The 24,827-nt window shown below is 41.0% G+C and overlaps 1 protein-coding gene across 1 annotated transcript; it reads right to left on the reverse strand.

Moving 5' to 3' along the window:
• Positions 1 to 676: 676 nt before the first annotated feature.
• slc44a4 (solute carrier family 44 member 4) lies at positions 677 to 24,359 on the reverse strand. Its single transcript, XM_079522738.1, has 22 exons — positions 24,042 to 24,359; positions 19,080 to 19,128; positions 18,753 to 18,826; positions 16,732 to 16,810; positions 14,961 to 15,060; positions 14,532 to 14,669; positions 14,367 to 14,427; positions 13,964 to 14,090; positions 12,792 to 12,875; positions 12,228 to 12,340; positions 10,881 to 11,003; positions 10,111 to 10,210; positions 9,623 to 9,715; positions 9,113 to 9,215; positions 7,260 to 7,519; positions 6,134 to 6,228; positions 5,884 to 5,987; positions 5,178 to 5,251; positions 4,790 to 4,860; positions 4,369 to 4,463; positions 2,783 to 2,867; positions 677 to 2,046 (listed from the first exon to the last, which is right to left on the reverse strand). The coding sequence occupies exons 1-22, from the start codon at positions 24,088 to 24,090 to the stop codon at positions 1,928 to 1,930; spliced, it is 2,196 nt and encodes a 731-aa protein (XP_079378864.1). The 5' UTR covers positions 24,091 to 24,359; the 3' UTR covers positions 677 to 1,927.
• Between the last annotated feature and the right edge of the window lie 468 nt (positions 24,360 to 24,827).

Consider the following 24,827-nt stretch of genomic DNA (forward strand, 5'->3'; position numbering starts at 1 on the left):
AATGTGAAAAGGGTGGGATATATTCCTCAGCCTAGTAAGAAAATGTGTGAAAGATTTCACGTAAATTGCATGCTGCGTTCATGATTTGAGGCTTTTGTTCAAAACGGGGCAATCTTGCAAACTGTGAAAGCCAATTATAGCCAATTAGGATGGAATATGAAATATCGGACAGATCCGACTTGAGCCATGACCATAGTGTGTGCATGTGTGTGCAAAGTTTGGCATCGACCAGGTTAACGGTGCCGGAGATTAGCTGTTCACAGACGGACGGAAGGACGGACACACACACACACACGGACGGAGTGCAAAACATACTCTCTCCCCATGCCTTCGGCCTGGTGGAGACAATTATGGTGGATCTGCTGAGGCAATGTGACTGTTTAAATCCAATATCAGTTGATGACGTTATCAACTCAGCTTAGATGTACAGGGACTACAGACAAACAAGAAACTGAAGAGAAAATAATGCATTTCTTGCATGTACGGTATGTACACAGTATGGATCTCAACAGGCAGCAGGCCACTGATGTCGGGGACTGCCCATAACTCCGATATCCCATTACTCCGACTACGTGGCTTTGCGTGCGATTAGGGATAGGGTTAGTAATGCGTGAGTCGGAATAATGAGTCTGTCAACAAACTGATATTTGTTGAAAAGGACACGGACCTCCACAGACATATTTACAATTTTATTATTTTAATAAATATGTAATGAATTGTGTTAATCAAAATATTTTGCAGTTATAAAACAAACTTGAATTACAAACAAAAAATATAAATCACTACACAAATAGTCAAATAGTCTAAGCATCAATAGAGGGTATGCGCGTGACATCATCATCAAACCCGGAAGTTATGCAGGAAAGCCTACTGAGTGGCAAAAAACTACTTTCTGGCCTTGACAGCCCATACATCCAAACATAAAGGTCCTATCTGATTGCATTAAACAACGTTAAACAATGTTAAACTCACTTTGCATGTTGCTTTGCCACTCGATGTGCCATTCACTTTAAGCATGCGCATACCCTCTATACCTAGAATGTGATAGCCATTACTGGGTGTTCAGTTAAAGTGTTTTTTTTGTTCACATCACCTCAACTCAGGATAAAATGGCAACTTTAAAGAACTCAAGTTGCTTTGATAAGTTTTTTAATATTTTGACTCTCACTGAGGTTTGGCATGAACATGACATGTTCAAGTTTTATTATATGAGAGCGGTTCGGCTTTTTCCTGACACAAACATAATTTCTTTAAAATGTAATAAAAGTATTGCTTTGGCCAACACAGCAGGAATATTAAATCAAATCATTCTATGGTCAATAAAAAATATATATATGAAGGATACCTACTGTAGCAACACTTCACATTCTTCAGTGGCTCAAGCTCAAAAACCTCGCATTATACAATCATTTACACGCTCACACACATTCAATCCAAAGTTCAATAAAAGTGCAGAAACTGTGAAGTGTGTAAACTTTGGTGATATTTGCAGATAATGATATCAAAGTGTGATACCGTGTTTCCGCATGCCACCTCTGCTAGGTGTAGAATGGGTGTCATGACACCGAGATCATACAGTATCGCTGCTGTTGGGAACAAACCTTGTATCTCCATATTCGTTTCTTCTTTTTTTTCTGTAAATGAATACCCTACTTTGTCATACAAGAGTGTCATGCAAAAGTGTTTTGATCTTACAGATCTGTATTTTCGCTATTAGAAAAAATAAAATAAAGTGAAAGTCTGTCTAATCAAACATTAAGAGCTTGTGACTGAACACATTTTTTCCTTATCCCTTTTTTTTCCTTTTTTTCCCTGAAAAGTAACGATTTTGGAGATATGTAGAAGGTTTCCACCCAACAGTGTAAAGTATGTACTGTATACCGGTATGTACAGTACAGTCATAGATTACTAAGGAGTTTTGAACTACTTAGTCTTTTGATTTAGCCTTTTTTGGTGCCTTGTTGGATTTGTTGAGAATCTTCATCAGGCTCTTGGACATGTAGTATGGCTTCTGTTGTGATCCATCATTGCGTTCCAAGTCCTCCACTGTAGGAGAGATGTGTGTGTAAGTGTATACATTTAATGTGAGTGGACCTACAAGCTGACAAACAGGCCGACACTGAATGAGTGCATAATGTGCGTCGTGTGACTCGTGTCGGATGGTGTTTTTCAATTTGGTGGTAAAAATAACTTTTTGCTCTGTGTTTTTTAGAAGTCCTGGACGCTGTGTTCATGATCTTTGTCTTATATCTTTTTTTAAATGATCATATGGGTCCCTCCCGCAAACGTTATTAAGGGAATCAGAGCCAATTAGAATGGAATATGAATGAATATGTTCATGACATCAATCCAGAAAGTGTGTGTGTGGAAGACAATCTAAATGGGTCTGGCCTACAGTATATGGGGAGTTGTGTCTCATGACCAAGACATTTTTTGATTGTACGGGTCAAGAACTATAGGTCAAAATGTAATGGAGGTGTACAGGTCAAGAATTATAGGTCTCATATGTAATGGAGGTTCTTCCTTGGCCTACTGAGAATATGTGCACAGCTTGACACCAATTGGTCAAGAGGGGCCAAGATCAATTCCATACATGGACGCACACACGTACACGCACGCACGCACACACGCACATGTGAAAACATAATCTCCGACTTCCGGTCTGGTGATAGTAAGATAATATAGAAATGTACAGTATGTATGTATTGTGTCAGAGTGAATGTGAATGTGTCAGATAATGGCAGAAAGATTGTCAGAGATATGGTACAGTATAAATACTCACGGAAGCAGAGGAAGAGTGTATCGACAGCCATGTTGTACACACTGAAGAAACCATGAGCAATGAGGTATGCTCCAACCACCACCGTCTGGAGGAACACGTAACAAGACAGAAACCAAACAAAGTAAGACATTATATTATTTGGGAAATTATAACCTGGGAAGCATTCCTTTTTGGGTGATCCAGTCGGGAGCAGATGATATCTTACGTCATGTTCTAGTCACTGGTTTGTAGTCATCAGACAGGAATCCCTGACAGGAGCATCCGTATTACCCAAAATTCCCAGTGATCAAGGGCATCATAATTTTAGGGCCTACCCAATAGTCGCTACGAGTTTAAACCATAACAAAGCAAAGGCGAAAAAGCTGGAACCCCCAAACCAGATTAATCTGGTCTAAACCCCGCCTAGACTATCACAAGGCGATGTAGTAACACAGGCCAGGCTTTCCTCCAAGGTGGAAAGGCTGGTGACGCGAGGTTAGAGAAATTAAAGGTTTATTTATATATAATTCCTTTTGTGCGCTGCATCCAGGAGTTTGTCCAAACATCATACAGTACTGACACGCCCTCTTATAATGAGACATACATATTATGTAGTCTAGAGTAACAGATTTGATCTCTAAAGCCGTCCTCTCAACATAAATAAAACCTCTCATCACTTACCCAGCCTTTATTTGCCCTGGGTGAGGGGAGTGATTCGTAAGTAAGTAACAGCTACTACAGCTAATGACCAAACAAGTGCCTCTGTGCGCTGAATTATCACCTCGAGTGACCTCGACGTGGAAACTGTGTCAAACATGGTTAATGCGGATGGTATGGTAGAATTAACCGCTGAAGCTATACCGGAGTAGAACCAGAACATAAAATAATTTACAGACTGCCATCTCCATTATGCAATAAATGGTGAACTTGATGTGAATGATTCCCGACAGAAATAAGGGTATGGGTATGTGATAAATCGATCGGAATTAAAATGAAAGGCGTGGGTGGCTGGCGTAGCCGTCCGGGCACCTAGGCTGGTAATCCAGACCGACAGCGTGTTGCGGGTTCGACTCCCAATCCCAATGACCGTCGCTGCGTCACCCCCCCCCCCCCCCCCCCCCAACCATCTCTCTCCCCATTTCCTGTCAACCTACTGTGCATCTATCAATAAAGGCAGAAAAATAATTAAAATTATACGTTTTGGGGTGGTGGGGTGGGGTTGAAATGTAAAAAAAGAAGAAGAAGCTCACAACCCATCACACCATGACGTGACATCACTGTACAGGAAACAGTATAAAAGAGGGCTGTTGTTAATATTGGTCTAATCGATTTAGTTGATTATATTTCACAATGATATGTTGATATATATATTAAAAATATGAATCAAAGCATTTTTTGATAGAATAATCAGTAAGAAAATAATAGATGGTTGCAAGCACTCAACACCAGAGTCTAGGGCTGTTATGCCGGCCACTGTAAGACTTTGGCCAACAAGAAATGTCCAGCTGATAATCTAAATGTAACATAACTGTGGCTCTGACAAAGAAAATAAATGATCTGATGGCAACATATTTCCATTAAACTATTTGAATCAGTCAGCTTCTTACAATGATTGGCATCCAGTAGTAGTTGAGTACTTCTGTACGGAAGGTGTGGCCCGGCAGCGGTATTCGGCCAGAGAAGAAAAAGAAGGACAAGACACCTGAAAAGCAAAGATTTGCTCATTGAAGTTGATCCAAATTAACTTAAAAACACTTTTTCCAAAACATTCGCAAATATTCTAAAATAGCAGATCTACAAGCTCACAAGCTTGGCTTTTTACTCTATTTTTTCCTTCTTTTTTTTAAACAACAAGGTGTGTTTAATGACATTTATATAGCTGGCCATCTGCTGAACTGAATTTATCCTGTATACTATTCAGAGTTAGACATACTGTGATTTGTGTTTAAGTCATGCTACAAAACAAATTCAATAAAGATCTGAACTCAACTTTAAATCATAAGAATAGCCTTTTTCATCCTCTCTTACCTATTCCTCCAACCACCAGCAGCTTCCCAAAGAACAGCAGCAGGTCAGTCACTTTATCTAGCACCACCACTCTGTGGGAAGACACACAGCATGTCATGGAAACATGTCCCCGGCTACCAAGCCTTGGTTCCAGTCACACAACCATATAGTAACATTTCACGCACCAAGCTGAAATCGAAACCCCGCCGGTCTCCAGCTCGGCAGACCGGCAGGTAACATAATGGCAAGTTACGGACGACTCTTTTGCGGGGTCGCTATAATATAGTATACATTGTTATGGATGTGTCAGTAACATTTACAGGTAAACTAGCATCAAAGTTCAGTATAGAAAACAAACGCTGTACAAGGCCTTTGACATGCCACATGTCATGTGACTTCAGCAACTAACCTGATTATATTCCTCATGAGGAGCTTGAAAGCATTTTTGGCCGAGACACAGAAGTTCTTCCCATATATGGCGATCTGTCAGGAACGGGAGATCAACATGTTTTTGTGAAATTAAAACAGAATACCTGCTCATACCAAGTAAGATTTTACAGTGGCAGAAACCATTCAATGCTCAATGATCAAACTTACATAATGTAAAAGAAATACCTTTCTCTACTGTGTATGATGACTGTGCCTTTCGTATTATTAGACATGTGCACGTTTACAAGTCATGCAGGCAGTAATATTATTTTGTCTATCCAGAAAAAACAGCTTAAGAAGAAGCCAGAGCCTACATGACTGACAGAGACTGCATTTGTATCTATTACTAACATATAATTGATATCGTAATGGAGGGATTGGACACGCCTTCCTAGAATGAGACACTTCTGTGGTGGCCAAGGATGTATGGTAGCACAAAAAAAAAAAAAAAATGGGTACAGTGCCACAACTTCACCAATTTATTAAATGCTAATAGTTGAGCCTTGTTGTCATCATCACAGCATGCTCTGGTGAAGGCCAACAAGGCTTCAGCCTTGTTAGCATTTTTGTCCTTCGATTGGATGCAATGAATGCCAGGTTAGCCAGTGCCTTACTCTCTAACACACTTCAGTAGGTATATAAGACTCTCTTGTGGAGAACAAACACAACATTGCACGGTTACTGACCATAATGTATGCATTCCTGTTGAGGAACTTGATGAATTTCTCCAGACACCAGAAGCAGCACTTTAGACAGCACATAAGAAACCGAGCACAGGGATTCTGAGCAGCTGGGGAGGGGAAGGGAAAAGATTATACTTCATTTGTTTGAGACCACGACTTATCAAATGGCGTTAATTAAAATGAGCAAGCACAGGCGCAAGACCCAGGGAATGAAATGACTAATGAGAGACGTTTGTGTGCGTTCCAGCCTTACCTCTGGTTTTGTGGTCAATGTACTCCAGAATGATTCTGATGACCTGCACCAAGGTGAGAATCAGAGCGCCAAACGCCAAGGAGCCCACATGGTACCTGAAACACAGAGATGGCCATCAAAATAAAGAGCAGAGCAGAGTGAATTGTTTGCAAATCTCAAGAGTACTTGAATTGTCAAGGATACCTTTGAAGCTGTGACGATAAATTAATGCTCTTTCAGGGTTAGAAAGGAATTTCCAGATGCAAGCACGTGGGTAATAAACCAATAATAATGAAACCTTCAAATGAATCAGTTCATTATAATTAAAATTCCATCTGTCACATTTATAAAGAATCAATGATATTATGAGATGATAACATTATTTGAGATCAAAGGTGAATGTTATTGTATGTAGATAGATAGTAGCCTACACAACACGACCGTGTGTTCAAGTACGCCCTCTAGCAGTCAGTATATGAAACATCACCAATCCATTAAAAACAGCATATCCACATGACAGAAAAACTAGGCAGCACATACTGCCATTTCTAGAATTCTATATGGTTTCAATCACTAATATTTGAATCCAAGTGCCAATGTAAAAATGGACCCACACTCTGGGTCCGCCCCACAGACAGTGTATTCTAGACATGGCCTTTTGATCGGATCATAATTTACATACATTATGTAATACACGTCGCACATAAAATAGTAGAGCTCGCCCAAGTATCATATCACATATGGTGTAATTAGGAATTTGTGGTTCAACATATTCTGCACTCATGCATGCGCCTTCAGGAGCAGCCAAGAAGGAAATACTGACCGCCACATGGATCAAACACCATTATCTTTAGGCACTGGAACTCCTTAACCTGTGACCCAGCGTTTTGATTTCATTCGCATTCGGCTCAAAAAGAAAAGCCTGGGGAAATTCATTGGATAATCTCGCATCGGGAGTGGGAGTCAACTTTTATTTCGTTAACCAATAACAGTGTAGAGGCGCGTCGCTACAAATTTGGTGACAATCCATCCATCCATCTTCAACCGCTTATCCGTAGTCGTAGTCAGGATTATATCTCTAAACTGGCCCTGGAACGCCTCGGGACCTGTGACAATGACAAGGTTTAACGGAGGCTCATCGCCTTACCTCAGTGTACGTATGAAGGCCGCCGACACGGGGAAGAAAGGGATGTCGCCAGGCTTGCTGAAGGCCCAGTAGTAGGACGCGAAGGCCCCAGCCAGGGTGCACTGTCCCAGGGCGATGACAAAGTTGACACACCAGAGGAAAGCCACCACGTTGTAGATCTGCAGGTTGAAGAGGTTCCTCTGAATGAGACCCTCGTTGTTGTACTTGATGAAGACACAGCGGGCCGACGGGCAGCCGGGATACTCCGTGTTGTTGAAGCCCTGAATAGTGGAAAAAGTACTCAAAGTAAAAGTATCAATAAAGCAATATATGATTACTAAAGTAAAAGTCCGTAATTTAAAATGTACTGGAGTAAAAGTGCAAAAGTATTGGCGTCAAAATAGGCGATCTACAAGCTCACAATGTGTTGTAAAGCGACGCATTGATCAATAATAGTGTGTTCAGTAACATTTCAATTACTTTGTACAAAATTACAAAAATTAGAATAAATGCAAAATGGCGAATGTTTTATGTTTATGTATAATATTGTACATTGCTGAAGCTGTGAACAGACAAATGATTGTATTCACGGCAGTATTGCCATTTGGGGGCGGCAGTGACTCAGGGGTAGAGTGACCGGATGGTCACCGCAAGGTTGCCAGTTCGAACCCCAGAGTTAGTGTCGAAGTGTCCTTGAGCTAGTCTTGACAGAGACACCCTCTGGAAACTGCTCAGACACTATGGCATCCCAGAAAAACTGGTCAACCTGATAAGGAACTCCTACGAAGGGATGACATGCAGAGTCATCCATGGAGGTCAGCTCACTCGAAGGAGAAACGGGATCCAGTGGACAATGACATCACAGCTCGATGACCTAGACTTCGCTCTAGACGACATCGCTCTGCTCTCACATACTCAAAAGCAGATGCAAGAGAAGACAAGAGTGCTGGCAGACACCTCATCACAAATTGGCCTCACCATCCATAAAGGAAAGACAAAAGTCCTCAAGGTCAACAAAACACACAGAGATCCAGTGACACTAGAGGGAACAGCACTTGAGGAAGTAAAAGCCTTCACATACTTAGGCTGCGGCAGTGTCATAGACAGTCAGGGCGGCACGGATGCAGACGTCAGAGCCAGAATCGGCAAGGCAAGAGCCGCATTCATCCAACTCAAGACCATTTGGAGCTCAAACAAATCAGCCACGTCAAGCCAGTACTATTGTACGGATCAGAGACGTGGAGGACAACAAAGGCAACAACGATGAAGGTGCAAACTTTCATCAACAGCTGCCTGAGGAGAATTCTGAGCATCCGCTGGCCAGACACCATCAGCAATAATGACCTCTGGCAGAGAGCGAGTCTACCGCCAGTGGAAGAGGAGATTAAGAGAAGGTGGGGATGGATCGGCCACACACTTCGGAAGCCCAATACCAGCATCACAAGACAAGCTCTTAGATGGAACCCGCAAGGCACAAGAAAGAGAGGGAGGCCGAAGAACACCTGGCGCAGGGACCTTGAGACTGACATCAAGCAGTGTGGACTGACATGGAAACAGCTGGAAAAGAAGGCCCAGGATAGAGGACTCTGGCGAACTGTAGTCAACGGCCTATGCTCCATGAAAAGGAGCGATAGGCATAAGTAAGTAAGTGTCCTTGAGCAAGACATTGAACCCCAAATTGCTCCTGATGTGCTGGTTGGTGCCTTGCATGGTTTCCGCCGCCATCTGTGTATGAATGTGTGTGTGAATGGGTGAATGTGATGCACAACCTATGTAAAGTGCCTTGGATAAAGGCGCTATATAAATGCACCATTTACCATTGACTGCTCAGTCACACTAGGCCCACATTAATTATATTCTGCTTGTCCACTCACCAAAGGGTCGCAGTTCTCAGTGCCATTGATACGGTCACAGCCTTCTTGTGTGTCGTTGAGAGCCACCACTTTATACGTTGGGTTCCCCGACGTGGCCAGATATCTACACACACCCTGTTAAGTGAAGTACTGATATCGTTGTGCTGTGCAGAAGAAGTGCTTGGTGAGTGGTAATGCCAACACAACTGATTGCCAACACCAACAAATAGGGGAAACAGAAATTGTGAAATTGGTGTGCAATAGTTATTCAAACAATTCAATGTAATATAATATTCGATTGAGTATAATCTTTATTTAATAATAATTTTGTTTACATTTTTTATACAGCCACAATAGCAGACCAGGTGGCTATTTTTCCATTTGTGTGCAACAAAGTATAAAATAAAGCTTAAGTCGTTAATCAGTCTAATCGATTTAGTCAATTATAAAAATCCTGACGGCCTACTGAATAATGCCAATACAATTAATTTGTTTAGAAATAGTTTTTTTTCATCATAAGTGAAAGGATACAAAGCAACGATGCCCCAGTAAGCCACACACACCACCACGAGTACAAAGGTAATCAGAGGGTATACGAGACTGCTCATCATGTGACTTATGGCCCTGTAGAAGACACGCAGATCACAAAGTCATGTACTGGACTGATAAACTTCCATTCCTACAAATGTATAAAAAGAAGCTTGCAAGCTGACCGAATGGAATGAAATCAGGTTCAAAGAAAAGAGCTCAACTTGCAGAAAGCGGGACCGTTACATTCCAATGGGCCGATAACAGCATGTTTCATGCAGGGCAGTTCATATCAATATAATATCCGTTTAAATAAGGTTATGTACTGTAAATTACAATAATAACGAATAGACACATATACTGTGCTAAACAATTATATGACAATACAACAAAGCAGTTGCAATTCTAAGGAATTATCTAATGAATCTACTGATTTGTAAAATAAATTAACACCATATCTAAGTCTGTATTTTTAGTGCGTGAGTTCTCACTTGCTGGCCTCCTTGATGAGGGCGATGGCGATGAGGAGTCTGGTCCGCAAGAAGATGATGGTCAGCAGTATTATTGCTTCCGCCACAGATATGATTATCACTGGATGGCAGAGGGACATAGAGAACAACATAATAGATATGATTATCACTGGATGGTAGAGGGACATAGAGAACAACATAATAGATATGACTATCACTGGATGGCAGAGCGAACATAAAACCCAGTGGTTCTCAATCTGTGCAAACCACTAAGTGGCCTTTTACAAAACATGGACGTTAGTTATGCTACTATTTAAGTTCCGTTCCATTTAGTGTAGCAGAGACTTTCCAGTGAACCATTAAAAAATAGCAGCATCTTGACTCTGTTTGACCTGAATTGAACATGATCTTAATTAGTATAACTGATTATATGACTATTCTATGTAAAAATGGCATCTGTGGAAAAAGATTATTAAACAGGGTTTAATTAATGGAGTTTGGTTACAATCAATGTGTGCATTTGATTGTCTTTCTCTAAAATGTGCTCAGGTGTGGGCACATCAACAAATACTGCTTTTATTCAAAAAATACATTTTGTACGTTACCCTGGTCTTGTGCAGGCCATAGACCTGGACAAGCTTACATAGATCCTATAGTAAAATAGGAGATTTTAAAATATAAAAGGTAAAGTATGCATGGTTGTATTTTCTGATATTTAAGCAACTCATAAATTACAGTATTGTGCTTTGGAACCCTAATACCGTTAAATAGTTAAATATTGTGTGACTCACAAAAGGCCAGCCAGGTTTCTTGGACCTGCAGGTAAACATTAAGGTTGGTTGTGAAGCCAACATCCGTAATGGTGGCAGAGGCTGTCTTGTAGTTATCGTATTCCCAGTAGCAGTGCCATATTCCTAAACACAAAGAAACACCCACAGGCTAATAACAATATTTACTCAAGCCACAAAGGACAAATTATCGTCTACCATTTCATTAACAGTCAAAATACACAATGCAGCCATTAACTATCAGGTGACATATATACTCTATTATACAGTATAATAATCTCACTGTACTGTATAAACAAAAGTAATATAATTGAGACTGGATTTTCTCTACACAAGTGAAACTACACACTGAAAACTGTAAACTGGACTGGATTAACACTGGACTCTTTTAAGGCTGCCTTGAAAATACACATATTCTGTCAGGTTTATGGCTTTGTTTGTTGTTTTGTGTTTTGTCTGTTTGTTGGTTGTTCATTTTGTAAAGCGTCCATGGGTTCATGAAATGCGCTATATAAATTCAAGCTATTATTAATACAAAGGGAATCAAATGGGTCCATTGTGATTAAATTAACTGATGCTTTACTGTGTAGTCACACTGCTGAGCAGAGAATAAAATACATTTATCAAATTTGAATTGTAGTTCGTTTGTGTTACTGCATAGACATTTTTCAAATGGAACATTGTGTTTACGGATTATGTAAAATGGCGACGGTGGCCGTCAACAAGCGATGTTGCGCAATTAAACAATACTCCATTATATAAAAATATATATTTTGTTTGTTTAACCAGCAATTTAGCATAAGAGTATTGTTATAAAAGCCACTGCCTGGTGTAAATCCTCTGTGTTAATGTATCTCTACTAACTGATGCATTTGACTGTCAACAAAACAGGTTTCTCTTTACTTCCCTTTAATTTGGAGAACCAGGTAGAACCACTAGAGCTGTTGTGGTACATTGTACTTTTTCAATTGGCACACCTTTTTAATATACTTTAGCAGTGCCAGAGTTATAGAAGTTGAGGCCCCTGGGCTAGAGTAACTTTTGAGGCCCTTACGGCCACGCCGCAAGCGGCGCAGGCATTCATTTTGGCCGAAATATTCTGGGGGGAGCACACTTGAATTGGATTGCAATGCTTTACAATTTCATCATTAAAAGAAATAAAATAAATTGGTCCCCAGCCCACCCTAGCCAAGTGGTAAATCCGACCCTGTACTTTAGTGCCAACTGTACTGGTTCCAATGTGTAAAATTTGCAAACTCATCAATGGTGCTGCAGATAGAAATTAACACATATCGCCCTCAAACTGGAGCCCCAAGAGTGTAATACACTTTGCTCAGTGGATGGTTTTACCGTAGGCCCCTGCTGCCAGCACTCCTACGATCAGCAACCACACCATGACTGGAGCTGTGAACCGTAACAGCAACAGGAACAGCATGCTGACCACCATGGCTATTAACAGACCACTGGAAGAGGAGAGCATTAAACACTGATAATTGAATCTATAGTGAGGAAGAAGACATTAAATTAAATACATAAAGTTTGATCCTACATTCACTGAATATCATATCTAGACCTAAGCATAATACCATCACGGAAAACACCTCAGTTATGTTAATAACTACACTTCACATTTAAAGGAAAATTCCAGCTATGATGCTTTCTGGGTGGAGTTTTTAATTTTTCTCGCCTCTACCACTGGTTGTGGTACAACCAGTTGTACAACATCAGATTTCGGTAAAAAAATTCTATCTTAAGAGCAACTAAAACTGGGAATGCTTAAAATAAAAAAACATTACTGAAAATAAATAATGCTCACGAAGCGTATGCATCTTCTGTGCATAGATATACTGTAATTCTGTAAAGTGGCCTACAGGAGGCAGTCTGGAGCACAGCGATGCAGGGTAGGGTACTCACAGGAGGATCCAGGGCCATGATGACGCAAAGTCCTCAAAGATTCGGACACCGACCTCTCGAGCATTGAAGCCATTGACAATGTCCCTGCCAGAGACAAAGGGAGGGGAAGGATGTTAGCACATGCACACACACACACGCTGTCGGGAAGAAACCATGCACCCAACTCCAAAAGGTTAATTTTTCAGAAAATGAAAAATATATTTTTTCAGGGAAAGAAGAAAACCTTATATTTTAAAATAAAAGCAATACTGCCTCATCATAGTTGATATTGTGACTTTATATATTGTCAATTACTTGCATGAGAGGGGGAGAGGGGGTGGATTTAGCTGTTTTACTCAGATTGAGGGTCCATTGGCTTTCCATTGGTTCAATATCTTTTTAACCAACACACAGAAGTAAAGCGTGTTGAATAGCACTGATTTATGCAAAAACGAAAAAGAAACGGGGGAAAAAAAATCAAAAACCTCAAAAATGGTGTTAGGTGGTTTCCTCCCGACAGCAACAAAATAAACAGGCATAATGTACCAGACTAAAACTACAAGAACAATTAGACACTAGGTTAAGCTGAAATTATTAAAGTAAGTGTGTGTGTGTGTGTGTGTGTGTGTGTGTGTGTGTGTGTGTGTGTATGTGTGTGTGTGTGTGTGTGTGTGTGTGTGTGTTGGGGAAAGGGATGTCATCCCGATGCTTGTTTTTTTCCTATGCAAGACAGCAACACCCAACCAATGCACTAAGTCTGCTACCCCAAAAAACATCTAAAGCCTAACGACAAAGTATAATTAAGCAACTACGTATGTCTACAATAGATCAACTAGAGTAGCACAGAAGAACTACATCTACAAATAGCCAAAAGACGGTTGCGGTCAGTACAGAAACTCACGCTGTCGCAGACCCTGAGCTGGCAATGAGAAAGACAAAAAGGTCATTGAAGCGTGTGTGTGTGTGTGTGTGTATGCTTATATGCAAGTATGCATGAGCAGGCATGCGAACACATCAGCTTGGGAAGGGTATTTCACATTACGTTTGTAAACACAGTTTTCAATTTTCCAATGTGGATATGTGGAAGACCTTTCATTACATGATTTCAACTATTGTAGAATTAGACTTGTAAAGACTTTACACGAATCATGTAAAGAAACAAACAAACAAAAAACACTTTATATATATCCTACCCAGTTCCATTTTTAATGATATTCACTGTGTCATTTAGGCTGGAGGGCAAGCCTGGAACCTGAGTTCCAACGAAGTAGTCAGGGATAGTATCCAGCTTGAATATATCCGGTAAACATCTTCCTAGCACTGAATACAGTGAAACAGGTTAGACTAGACTTTGTCATTTCTTTCTGACATTTGTTTTGCATCACAGATCATTATTCATATTGCATGTGTAATAGAGAAAAGGACAAAACATTTATATAGGTTGGTTCAATGTACATTTGTGGAAATATACCATGTGTTACTACTGATCTCATGTGTTAACAATAATACTGATCTCTTTATATATCAGACATTATCAAACAATAACATGCTTCAGAAGATATGAATCAAGTCTATGGAATGAGCCGGTCCACTCACCAGATTGAGTTGGAGTGTGGAAGAAAGGACAAAGCTCTTTATCCACAATTTCTGAAGGAGTCTGGGAAATAATCATAGTTCAATCAGTGATACAAATGTAAACACATTTATGAGACGCACACACACGACAGAATGAGTGTACAGTACTGACAGATTGAGACTTACCAACGTAGTTGTTGCAAGGTCAAATGAGGGCACACATAGGCTTTGGCTTTTATTGAAAAAGATTTTAGGATCACTTGCTGGAAAATAGGCATCCAGTCTAAGTGCCCAAAAGTCATTAGGGCATTCTTCCACACACACCTATGAATGAATAATGAAAGAGTAAACGATTACTTAACACTTCAAACCCCACTACCTGTCCATGAAGTAAGAGCAAAATGTCCACCATGTGAATATTGACAATGAACACTAAGTTGGCCAGAAAAATCACTAAAATGTATTTTATATTATAAACAATGCCTCTGCAATTTTGACATGAAAGGACTGTGTTGAACGCAGATGACTAATACAATATCGCCTACAGTATCATTTAAAACACATGTAAATGGACCAGTAGTTTTGTAAAGTAGATCATCAGAACAGCTTCTGTACCTGTGTGGTAGGGCACTGAAAGCCATCAAGGGCAGCTGCCATTATATTGATAGACGTGGCACATTTCAGAATGTCGTAGTAAAATATATTGGGTCTGTCTCTGAAAGAGAGAGAGAGAGAGCGAGAGAGAGAGCGAGAGAGAGAGAGAGAGAAAATAATCAAAGCATTGGAGTCACACATTGAGAGGAGTCTGTTCTCGTTAGACATAATAGTAGTCTCTCCATATGTAACATACATATACATACATATCACGTTTTAAAATAATAAAATGTAAATCATGCCTTGTTCTCATTCATTGTATAAATGGCGCTCAACATTTATTCTGAGGTTATATTCTTGTTTTTATTTTTAAATGTTGACACATGGATACAATCTCATGATTAAATGTTGAGTTGTAAGTACAATATGAATAACAAATGACAAGATTTGATGATTGACATCGTTTGAATACATACATACCTAATACCTAATATACAGTACTATCTATGTTAGTACTAGTACACATTGGTAGGCTGAGGTTCCCTCTTATAAGATCACATATTATAAGATCACATATAAAAGAACACATATTTATTATTTTGTGATTTAAACTGTTTGAATATCCTCTAATATGAATAATATGAGAACATTGTGATTTACGTTGTCTGAACCTGAAATATATGTACTATTGTAAGTAGTAACTATGTTACATAACTTACTAATTGACATTAATTGAGCAGCTATGGCCACAAAGTCAACATAAATATAAATATAGCAGCCTTACTCAGGTCCGGTCCTGAGCAATCTGGCGCCCTAGGCAGGATTTTTCGCTGGGGAGGCAATGGGGGGACATTGGGGAGGCACTGGGGGACACTGGGGAGGCACTGCATGGGGGACACTGGGGAGGCACTGGTGGACACTGGGCAGGCACTGGGCACTGGCGGGACACTAGGGAGGCCCTGGGCAGACATTGGGGAGGTACTGGGGAGGCACTGGGGGGACACTGGGGAGGCACTGGGGGGACACTGGGGAGGCACTGGTGGACACTGGGCAGGCACTGGGCACTGGCGGGACACTAGGGAGGCCCTGGGCAGACATTGGGGAGGTACTGGGGAGGCACTGGGCAGACAATAGGGACTTTAAGCAACGATTGTTTTCAGGACGGCTCCGCTAGGCGGAAGTACGGCGGCTAATCACCGTAGCTGTCAAAATCGTTAAGTAAACAGCCGTCGGCGACGGCGACATTGGTTCCCATGGTGACGCGTCTATGCAGCATGTGTCAAACATAAACACCCCATCGCGCGTCAGCTAACTTGCCGATATTGCTTAATTCTTACATGCGCTGGACATGATCAGCAGTGGAAAGAGGTAGGTGCTGGAGCAATCTGTGTTATTCTAAAACCGTTTTAATAAACATGGTTAATATGACATATGGTATTAGTGTTATTTCTTCATTCAGAGCATGCCAGCACATTACACAGTATAAGAAAGGTGATGGAGAAATCGGTGTAAATGTATGACAGCTATAATTTCAATAAACATGGTTATGACATGGCGTTGTAGACACTACGTTAAGTGTGGGTTCTGCCGTAGTAGAAAGGGCTGCGACGGCAAGCAGGTTTATGTATCGAGCACTGATCCGTTTACGGTTGCCGGAGCTGACTGCCATAGCCGTTGTTGCTTATTGGGGAGGTACTGGGGAAGTTTTTTCTTTGGCGCCCCCTCCCCCCATGGCAGCTGCGTGCTCTGCCTGTAGGAAGGGCCGGGCCTGGCCTTACTGATATTTACTTACTTATTTTCCCCAATGCCACAGAAAAATCCGGTCGAGTTTCGAGGATAAAGAACATGGCGGGGATCGCCATAGAGCCATGCTGATGGAAAACACACACAGACAGACACATTAACCAGACAGATCAACTGGGGTAGAGACAAAAAGGCTGATTTTCATTTGGTCATAGTGCATGTTTTAAATTCAACCAATGATACATTTCTTCAAAACTGCCCTCAAAGACCACTTACGGGCGGCTGCAATTCGAAACTGGTCCCTGTAAAAAAGTTTAAGTCCTCCCCCCCCCATATTTCTATAATGTACATGTTTTCAATTGTTTTTAACCGTGTACTTGCATAGAAGTGTATATTTGTATTATATGTCTTTAAATGTTCTGATGAATTGAAAATGGTGGACCATTATGTAAACAAGTCTGTGCTTTCTTCTGGTTTTATCCTCTTAGCAGATTTTGTATTGACCTGTACGTTCCTTGAACTGTACCCATTCTGCAAACTGTTAATATAATCTTCAATCAATCAAGAGGTGGCAAGTACTGTGATGCATCCTTGTGGGAACCTGAACTATACATGTAAATTGGTAATAGCTATGTCCATGTACCAATGTTACACAAATTCCTTTACATTGATTGTATATTATTATGATTTGTATACTACGCACGTATACACGCACACAGAATCAATAAAACCCACTATTGCTATCTTATAATTGTCAGCAATATGATTTATAATGTGTTAAATGGCTACTGATCACATTTACAGCATTCCGAGTTGTAGATTAGACACACTGCTGGCCATATCCTGTGACCTCACTCCATATCAGGCTGTTCTATTGACTCTAGATAAGAGCAAGGGCTTTCTGTGTTGTTGTGTGTTTGATGACAGCGCAATACTCTGACCAGCTTTCCACACCCTTATTTACTAATCATAGCATCATTTTATGTTTCTCTGATGGCAAACAAGTAGCTCCACCGAGTGCTGTGAAGAATCAGGACTTTATTTTTACACGCTTTTTTTTAATATACCGGTTAAAAAGCAAGAGTTGTCAAACTTGTCAGGCTCTTCATTTTTAAACTTTGAAGAAATCAATAGTTAAAGAACTACCACAGAGAAGAAAGGAGTTATGGGTTGTTGTGCTTTTATGGCTAGCATTCAAAGAGTGATTGTACAGACCAGGGATAATGCTATATTTACATAATGTCATCTCCATTCCAGCTGATACAGTGGTACTGTACAGCTGCATGGGGCTTGTGATGTTAAAGAAGAGACAAGCTGATGAACAGGTAATCTCTCCAGACAACACCACTGCCCTAAACATGTGATGTTGTTGTTCGTAGGCATAAACACAGAAGCACCCGGGGGATGTGGGTGTGCCCCCAGAGGCAGAAACAATGGGGAACTTTTTACCGAATGACTTCCCATATGAACAGGAGATGTGGAAGTGTGTTTGCATTGCTGGCCTCAGTGACTACAAGCAAACGATTAACCCTAATACATAGGATCATAGGTAGCTCTCTAAGCCTGTATTTTTGGTCACACATTAGATTCCTACACCTGCCAATATGCCCTCAGAGCCAGATCGTCCATACGCAAGGCACAGGACCCAACCTGATTAGTCACCATGCATTAATCTGGATGAAAGCAAAGCATCAACAATATATAACAATAGTTATGTGTTGTTGTGGTGATGTCTTGTCAAGTTGTTTAGTGTTTTTGTTTTTCTGTTCTCTTTTTATGTCACCAAATTAAAATCAATGAAAAATCACACCTGTGTGAACTGAGTGGTGCAACTCCCCTCTCCCCCTGCCTCTCTCTCTCTCTCTCTCTCTGTGTGTAATTAGCAGGCAACAGTGCAACACTATCTCGCTCTCTCTGTTTCTGGCACAACAGCGCCACTTTTGCCCCTACTGCTACTCATAGTCACATAGGTGAGGACATACTCTAAGGGACGTTCCTTGGAGTGGTTGCACCACTCAAAAACATAATACACGAGTCTGGATTGGGATCACTATGGCTCGGCGGTCTTACCTATAACCCCCACGACAATGTAGCCGGCAATAACTGCCATGAACAGAATGCAGCATAAGATGTCAGTGCAGCCTCTGGAGATGAAAAGAGAGAGGAAAACAAAGTGCTTTGATTGTAACATGAATCGACACTGCTGGTTATGATAGATACTGTATGGTTCAGTCAGTAAACACTGAACAGGAACTTGACAAATGCAGAAGGCTAAAGACAGACACTGGGACAGAGAGTTTTTCTAGCTAGGCTAGGGTTTGGGAATGGGACCATACAATAACTCAAAGATGTGCAAGCAGGGAACAGATATACAGCCTGAAGCAAAAGAGGGATTACCTTTTATGTATGGGGCCGTAGAAAGTAGGGTCAAACTGCGCAGGTTCACCTGGGAATAAAAAGGCATCGACAGTTAGCTCCTGTCTCCTGATAATACATAGGGCCTTAATTACAGATGGAAACTAAGTAAATGTCAACCTACTTGATATTCAGCAGGCAGTCACATAACCACACAAATTAAATAATAGCCTTTATTGACATACTGAGGAGAACAATCATCCTTCTTTGTAACTACCTTGTTTGTCTACACATTAACATAGATTACAGACAGTGTACATTCTTTAGAAGTCTTTTGGACGATGTTTTTTCTTATCGGTTCTTCTATTTATAGTGACTCATAGGAATAGACTATGTGACAACCAGGTATAGTCTGGTGACCAGTGACCACCGGAGAGACGGGTGACAGCCGGAATGTAGACGGCACACGAGTGAGCAGTATGTATATTATAGTTCCAACAGATTGTGTGGCCCTGGTTTTGCCCTAGTGGGACTGGTTGAGGGTAGCTACTGGGACGTAAGTCGGGACTTGATCACCCCGGCTGGGTCGCCTGAGTGAGGGGTATGATGTTCGAGAGTCCCGAAACCCTGATGACCTTGGGATACATCACTGAGGATACGTCCCAGGTGCATCCATGCAATGTTTTTTATTATATGGACAATAAGGAATTTCATAATCTGTGAAAGGTGAGATAGGAAGATAATGTGTGTGAACAGACATAAAATCCTTTTTCAAACATTTTATCCAGTCTATAAGTTAAGTTTGGTAATGGTCCATTTGGATTAGTTATAACTCCATAATTAAGGTAAGAGTTAAGCTTAGCCTTGCAGTGGTGAGGATTGAGGTTAGATTTCAGGTTACATGGACTGAAGGTTCTAAGAGTAAGTAAGTGTGTGTGTGTGTGTGTGTGTGTGTGTGTGTGTGTGTGTGTGTGTGTGTGTGTGTGTGTGTGTTTGTGTGTGTGTGTGTGTGTGTGTGTGTGTGTGTGTGAACAACTTGAGTTGTTGCTAAGCATTGAGTGGGAGCCTTGTTATGCTGCTGCAGAGTTAATAAATGTCAGGCTGCTTGTGGATGAGGAACTGATGCAGAAAAATGACGAATGATGAATCGTCATTTTTATATGGCCTTTATACCATGTAAAGGCATGTGCTGCTGCCTGTAATCAGCATCTTAAAAGAAGATTACAGGAACTGAATGTCTGGGAGTTGTTTCCTGGAACAGAGAGAAACCAGTCTCTTGCAAAAGGGACAGGAACGAGGAACCGTTTTATTTTTTACAGTGAGGTGGTGTGAGGTGAGGTGGTGTGTTTTTGGTGTGAGGTAATAATCACATAATTGGTTTATGCCTGGTGCACTGCAAAACTCTGAGCCGTAAGGGTAATGTTTACACTCTCAGATTTACATTTTGCTGTGATGTCTTCATGGGAATCAATAGGCTATAGGAAAGAGTGAATGATATACATAAGAGTTGAGGCAGTGGGTACACATTGGATGGGATATTAGTCATAAAACTTTTGGAATGGATCTGCATTCAAAACCGGTCGTGGTTTCGTAATTATGGAGAAATGCACCACGTTATTAAGTAACCTGCTAGTCATGTTCCCAACAGGTAAAACAACCAAACATTCCACTTGTAAAAGTCAAGATGAATTGCCTTCCTTTATATTGCCCTGCGGGGAAGGAAATGTGACACAGTTCCCGCTGAAATGCTGAGACTATAGGCCTACTTCTTGTTTTGATCTTACAAGCACTACAAATAACCATTAACAAAAGGCTAAAATACAGACGTATGATTATGTTGGACAAATATTCAATGTTGAATATGCTTTTTGCATCACAGCCACTGGAGAGGAAAAAGTTACCAACATGCCAGTTGTAATTCTTAGGCGAGATTCATACAGCCGAATAAAAGGGGGGGGGGGGGGGGGGGGGGGGGGGGGTTTACCGTCCTAAAGTCGGCTCTTCGGTGCTACTGAAAATTTCTGACGAGCCGAAATAGTTTTGGCACTACAGCGGTAAAATAGGAGTATGAATCGGCCCTAAGACTAGCCATGTGAAATGTGTCCACATGACCCAGACAGACTGTGAATAGAGGTTAATGCTGGGGTTGGTACCGGATTGGTAGCTGAATAGCTTTTGTCCATTAGGCTTTCTAAACACAAGACGATTTGGAGCAATGTTTAAAATAGGATGCAATATGACTCTGGTTATACACAAGGCAATATGTCCCAGATTCTGTCTATGACTGACTACGGTGGTTACGTTCTTAGCTTACGCATGTTCATAATAACTACTTTTATGTATGTAATGTACTGCCATGCTTTTTGTTCTTGCTTAATGTAAATCGCTAAATTGTAATTGTAAATTGTACAGTGTTTTATTTTTCCCTGTGATGATATTGATTTGTTGTTTTTTCCTGTGATGATAATGAATTGTGTTGTTATTCTTCATCATGTCATGTATATGAATTGATTGCATAGGGCCTAAATGGAAACAAGACCGCAGGGATTTGGTGCTATCCCCTTTTGGACTAAGTGTCTGACTGTATAAAACAGTTTTTACATAATAAACTATTCAATCAAACCAGCACATTATTTTATTACAAATTGTTCACACATGTAATGGGCATTCCTTATTTCAGCAGCTAGATACTTCAGATTCGAAAAGTGAGTCTCAATATAGACAGTGTTAGAGTTACAAACCAAACATTACTGCTGTTGTTGCATGAATAGAAGGCATTACAATTTATCTAGGTCAGCCGTTTTTCAATCCAGTCTTTGACCGCAGCAAAGTTGAGCCAACCAGGGAGGTGAGATGTGAATGTTTCCCATCATTTTAGAACCCGTTTGTCTGCCTCAATGCCAAGATAGGGTCAGGTTTCAGCACTACCGGTCTGTTTGGAGTCTGAAGAAACGGACTCAGTGTGACCTCTTCCAACCACAATGAAAGGTTTTAGTAGTCTGCACATATAGGCTGACAGAGGTAATTATCCCTATAAAACTTTGAACCCCAGGCGTTTTAGCAATTTTATGGCTCAGATTGGCCAACACTGAAAACCTGTGACAACTGCAAGTTTTAACATGACCTTGGAGGAAGATGAGTGACGTAAAAGCATGAACGACTTTCTATAATAAATAAAAATCAATGGTTGTTTACACATTGTGGGAGAGTGCATTAGCTACTGGCTGGTTACGAAATCTCAAACAAAGTAAACGTTTCCTTGAGCCTCAAGGATGCTGTAAGCTAAGAGTGACGCGAACGGTATGATTTTGAGTAGGCACACCCTCTTCTAAAACAAAAAAGTCAAAAGCCTTTATAGTCTACTCAGTTTAATTACTTGGTTTTGCAGATCAAGCATTGTTAATTGGTTACCTATACACATAGTCCTTCAGAGACTAAGCCAAAGTAAGCGAGTGGGAGTGGGGGAGAGAGAAAGAGAGAGAGACCACTTCAGCAATGTATAGTATGTTTTCTCATGCCAATACAGCTCCTTTGAGAGAGAGAGAGAGAGAGAGAGAGAGAGAGAGAGAGAGAGAGAGAGAGAGAGAGAGAGAGAGAGAGAGAGAGAGAGAGAGATGCAGACAAACAAACTGTATGTAAAATATTCAGAGATGGAGAGAACGAACAGGTGGATGGAGATTTCCGAAGGATGTAAAACGCCAGGCTCTCTTTCTTTGAGATATGAAACAGGGCATTAACCCCTTGGGGAACATCTTCCCTAGAAAACAAGTTTATGCCAAAGTGGAAATGACATTTTCATGAAGTGGGTCTTTTGAATACAGTTCACCTAAGTCAAAAATGTAAACACTGGTGGTGGTCTTTGAACCCATTGTTCTTATTTACAACGTATTGAGAAGACAATGGAATAGCTCATTCATAGAATAGAGGCTGAGATATCAAAAAATGAAGACTCCGGTCCGTGATAACGAGGTGCTTGAAGTTTAAAACATCTTGTATATGGAGAAGGGGGGTCCCACCAGGGAAAGCTTCAAGCACACTCTTGCAAGGATTTATTTAAAAAGCCTTTATTACTAGACATGGCTATATAATTATTATTTTTAAATGTATAGCCCTGTCTAGTAATAAAGGCGTTTTAAATGAATCCTTGCGAGAGTGTGCTTGAAGCTTGTGGGACCCCCCTTCTCCATATACAATGGTAAAGCTGTTTACCTCTGGGGAGGAGTGAGGACATGTGCCTCCCGAAAACTCCCAGACAGTCAATAGACTTGTGGCTCAAACCAGTACAACAATGTCAGAAAGCAAACAGTAGCCTGCAGCCTACTAGGATCCTCAAAGACTGAGATCTGACCATGCATGGCACATTCTGCTGAGTGCTGAACTACATGCACATGCAAATTCATGTAGGTAGATTTGTTCAGCAAAAACAATAGCAACCAGCCACCAAGGCCTGGCCACACAGTGTCTGCTTCAAGTTCATGCAAAACAACAACATTAAAATAACCATGGGCCTCTATGACATGGAGACCTGTTGAATATATTATATAGCCTACCTCAGTGTTTGTGATTGTAATAGTTTACAAAATAAAAAATAAAATCGAAAAAAATATTAATATTTGAAAACCGGTGTAGATTAGTCTGTGTTGACTGGCCTGCTACCGTTTACTATGGGTTGGCTAGCTGACAAATTAGATGGGATGGGGAAAAATAAATTCCATCTTTTGTAGGCCTACTGAGACGAGATCTTAACAACAGATGAAGACAGATACAGCTACAACCATCACTTAATAAATACACACAATTTAAATAATTCCAAATGATCACACCAAATTAAGGTTCGTCGCATTAAAAACATGCTGTGATGATGACAAGCCTATTTGGCCCAATTCACCGTTTGACAAAATACCCGTAATTACCAGTGAACCATTTGAGATGACGGTGTAATTAATTAACCTATAACAATTACTGGAGGGACAGTTTGCCCAGGTAACGGTTGTCAAAACTCACCGTATTCGGAGTCCGATTCCGAACTAGTGTTCTCCTTCTTTTTCCCCATGTTTGTCAGCTTCCCTCCACCGTCGTTACTTAACTACTTCTAAAGGTACAAAAAACCTTGACCAAACCGTTCTTTAAAACTGAAAAACGAGTATCTACGACCCGGCTATTGATTTTAAACCAGCTATCGTAATGAACAGAGCTGCTGTACAGTCATGAGGACAAACTTCGTCAATCTTTCTTCCTGGCGTTTGTTACTAGGCGGTGACGTCATAGACGCACCTGCTGGGGGATGGATGGAGTACCTGTGCTGTGCGCTCTGAAACCACGCCCAGCCTCAGTCTGTGATTCTTCTCCTCAACCCTTTTCCTTCAACGACCACCAGTTTGATATGGGCCAGTGGTCCTCGAACTCAGAGCCATATGCTCGAACTATAAAGGGTCCGGTCGGGGTCCATTTGGAACCCAAACACCCCCCAAGGAACCACTGCATTAGGCCACTATTACTATTTTTGTCTCTGGGACCCCAATCTTCCACACTCATAACTCTTGGAGTTACAGGCCCATAAGTGTCTGAAAAGAGTTGAGACAAAGAACCATTTAACAATCTACACTGTTGTCTCCACCAGGCCGAAGGCATGGGGAGAGAGTATGTTTTGCACTCCGTCCTTGTGTCCGTCCTTCCGTCCGTCTGTTACCAGCTAATCTCCGGCACCGCTAACCCTGTCGATGCCAAACTTTGCACACACACTCCCTGGATGCTGACGATGAACCTCTGCCCCACATTTTCCAGAACGGC

The sequence above is a fragment of the Electrona antarctica genome, assembly GCF_951216825.1.
Source record: "Electrona antarctica genome assembly, chromosome: 15".
In the NCBI taxonomy this organism is placed as follows: Eukaryota; Metazoa; Chordata; class Actinopteri; order Myctophiformes; family Myctophidae; genus Electrona; species Electrona antarctica.

Bases quoted from the DNA above. Each gene is read 5' to 3' on its own strand.
- slc44a4 (XM_079522738.1), bottom strand. From the start codon at position 24,090: ATGGGGAAAAAGAAGGAGAACACTAGTTCGGAATCGGACTCCGAATAC. The intron at 18,827-19,079 runs GTAATCCCTCTT...TTTCATCTCCAG, and splicing joins TACGGCCCCATACATAAAAG to AGGCTGCACTGACATCTTAT. The intron at 12,341-12,791 runs GTGAGTACCCTA...CTCCTCTTCCAG, and splicing joins TCATGGCCCTGGATCCTCCT to TGGTCTGTTAATAGCCATGG.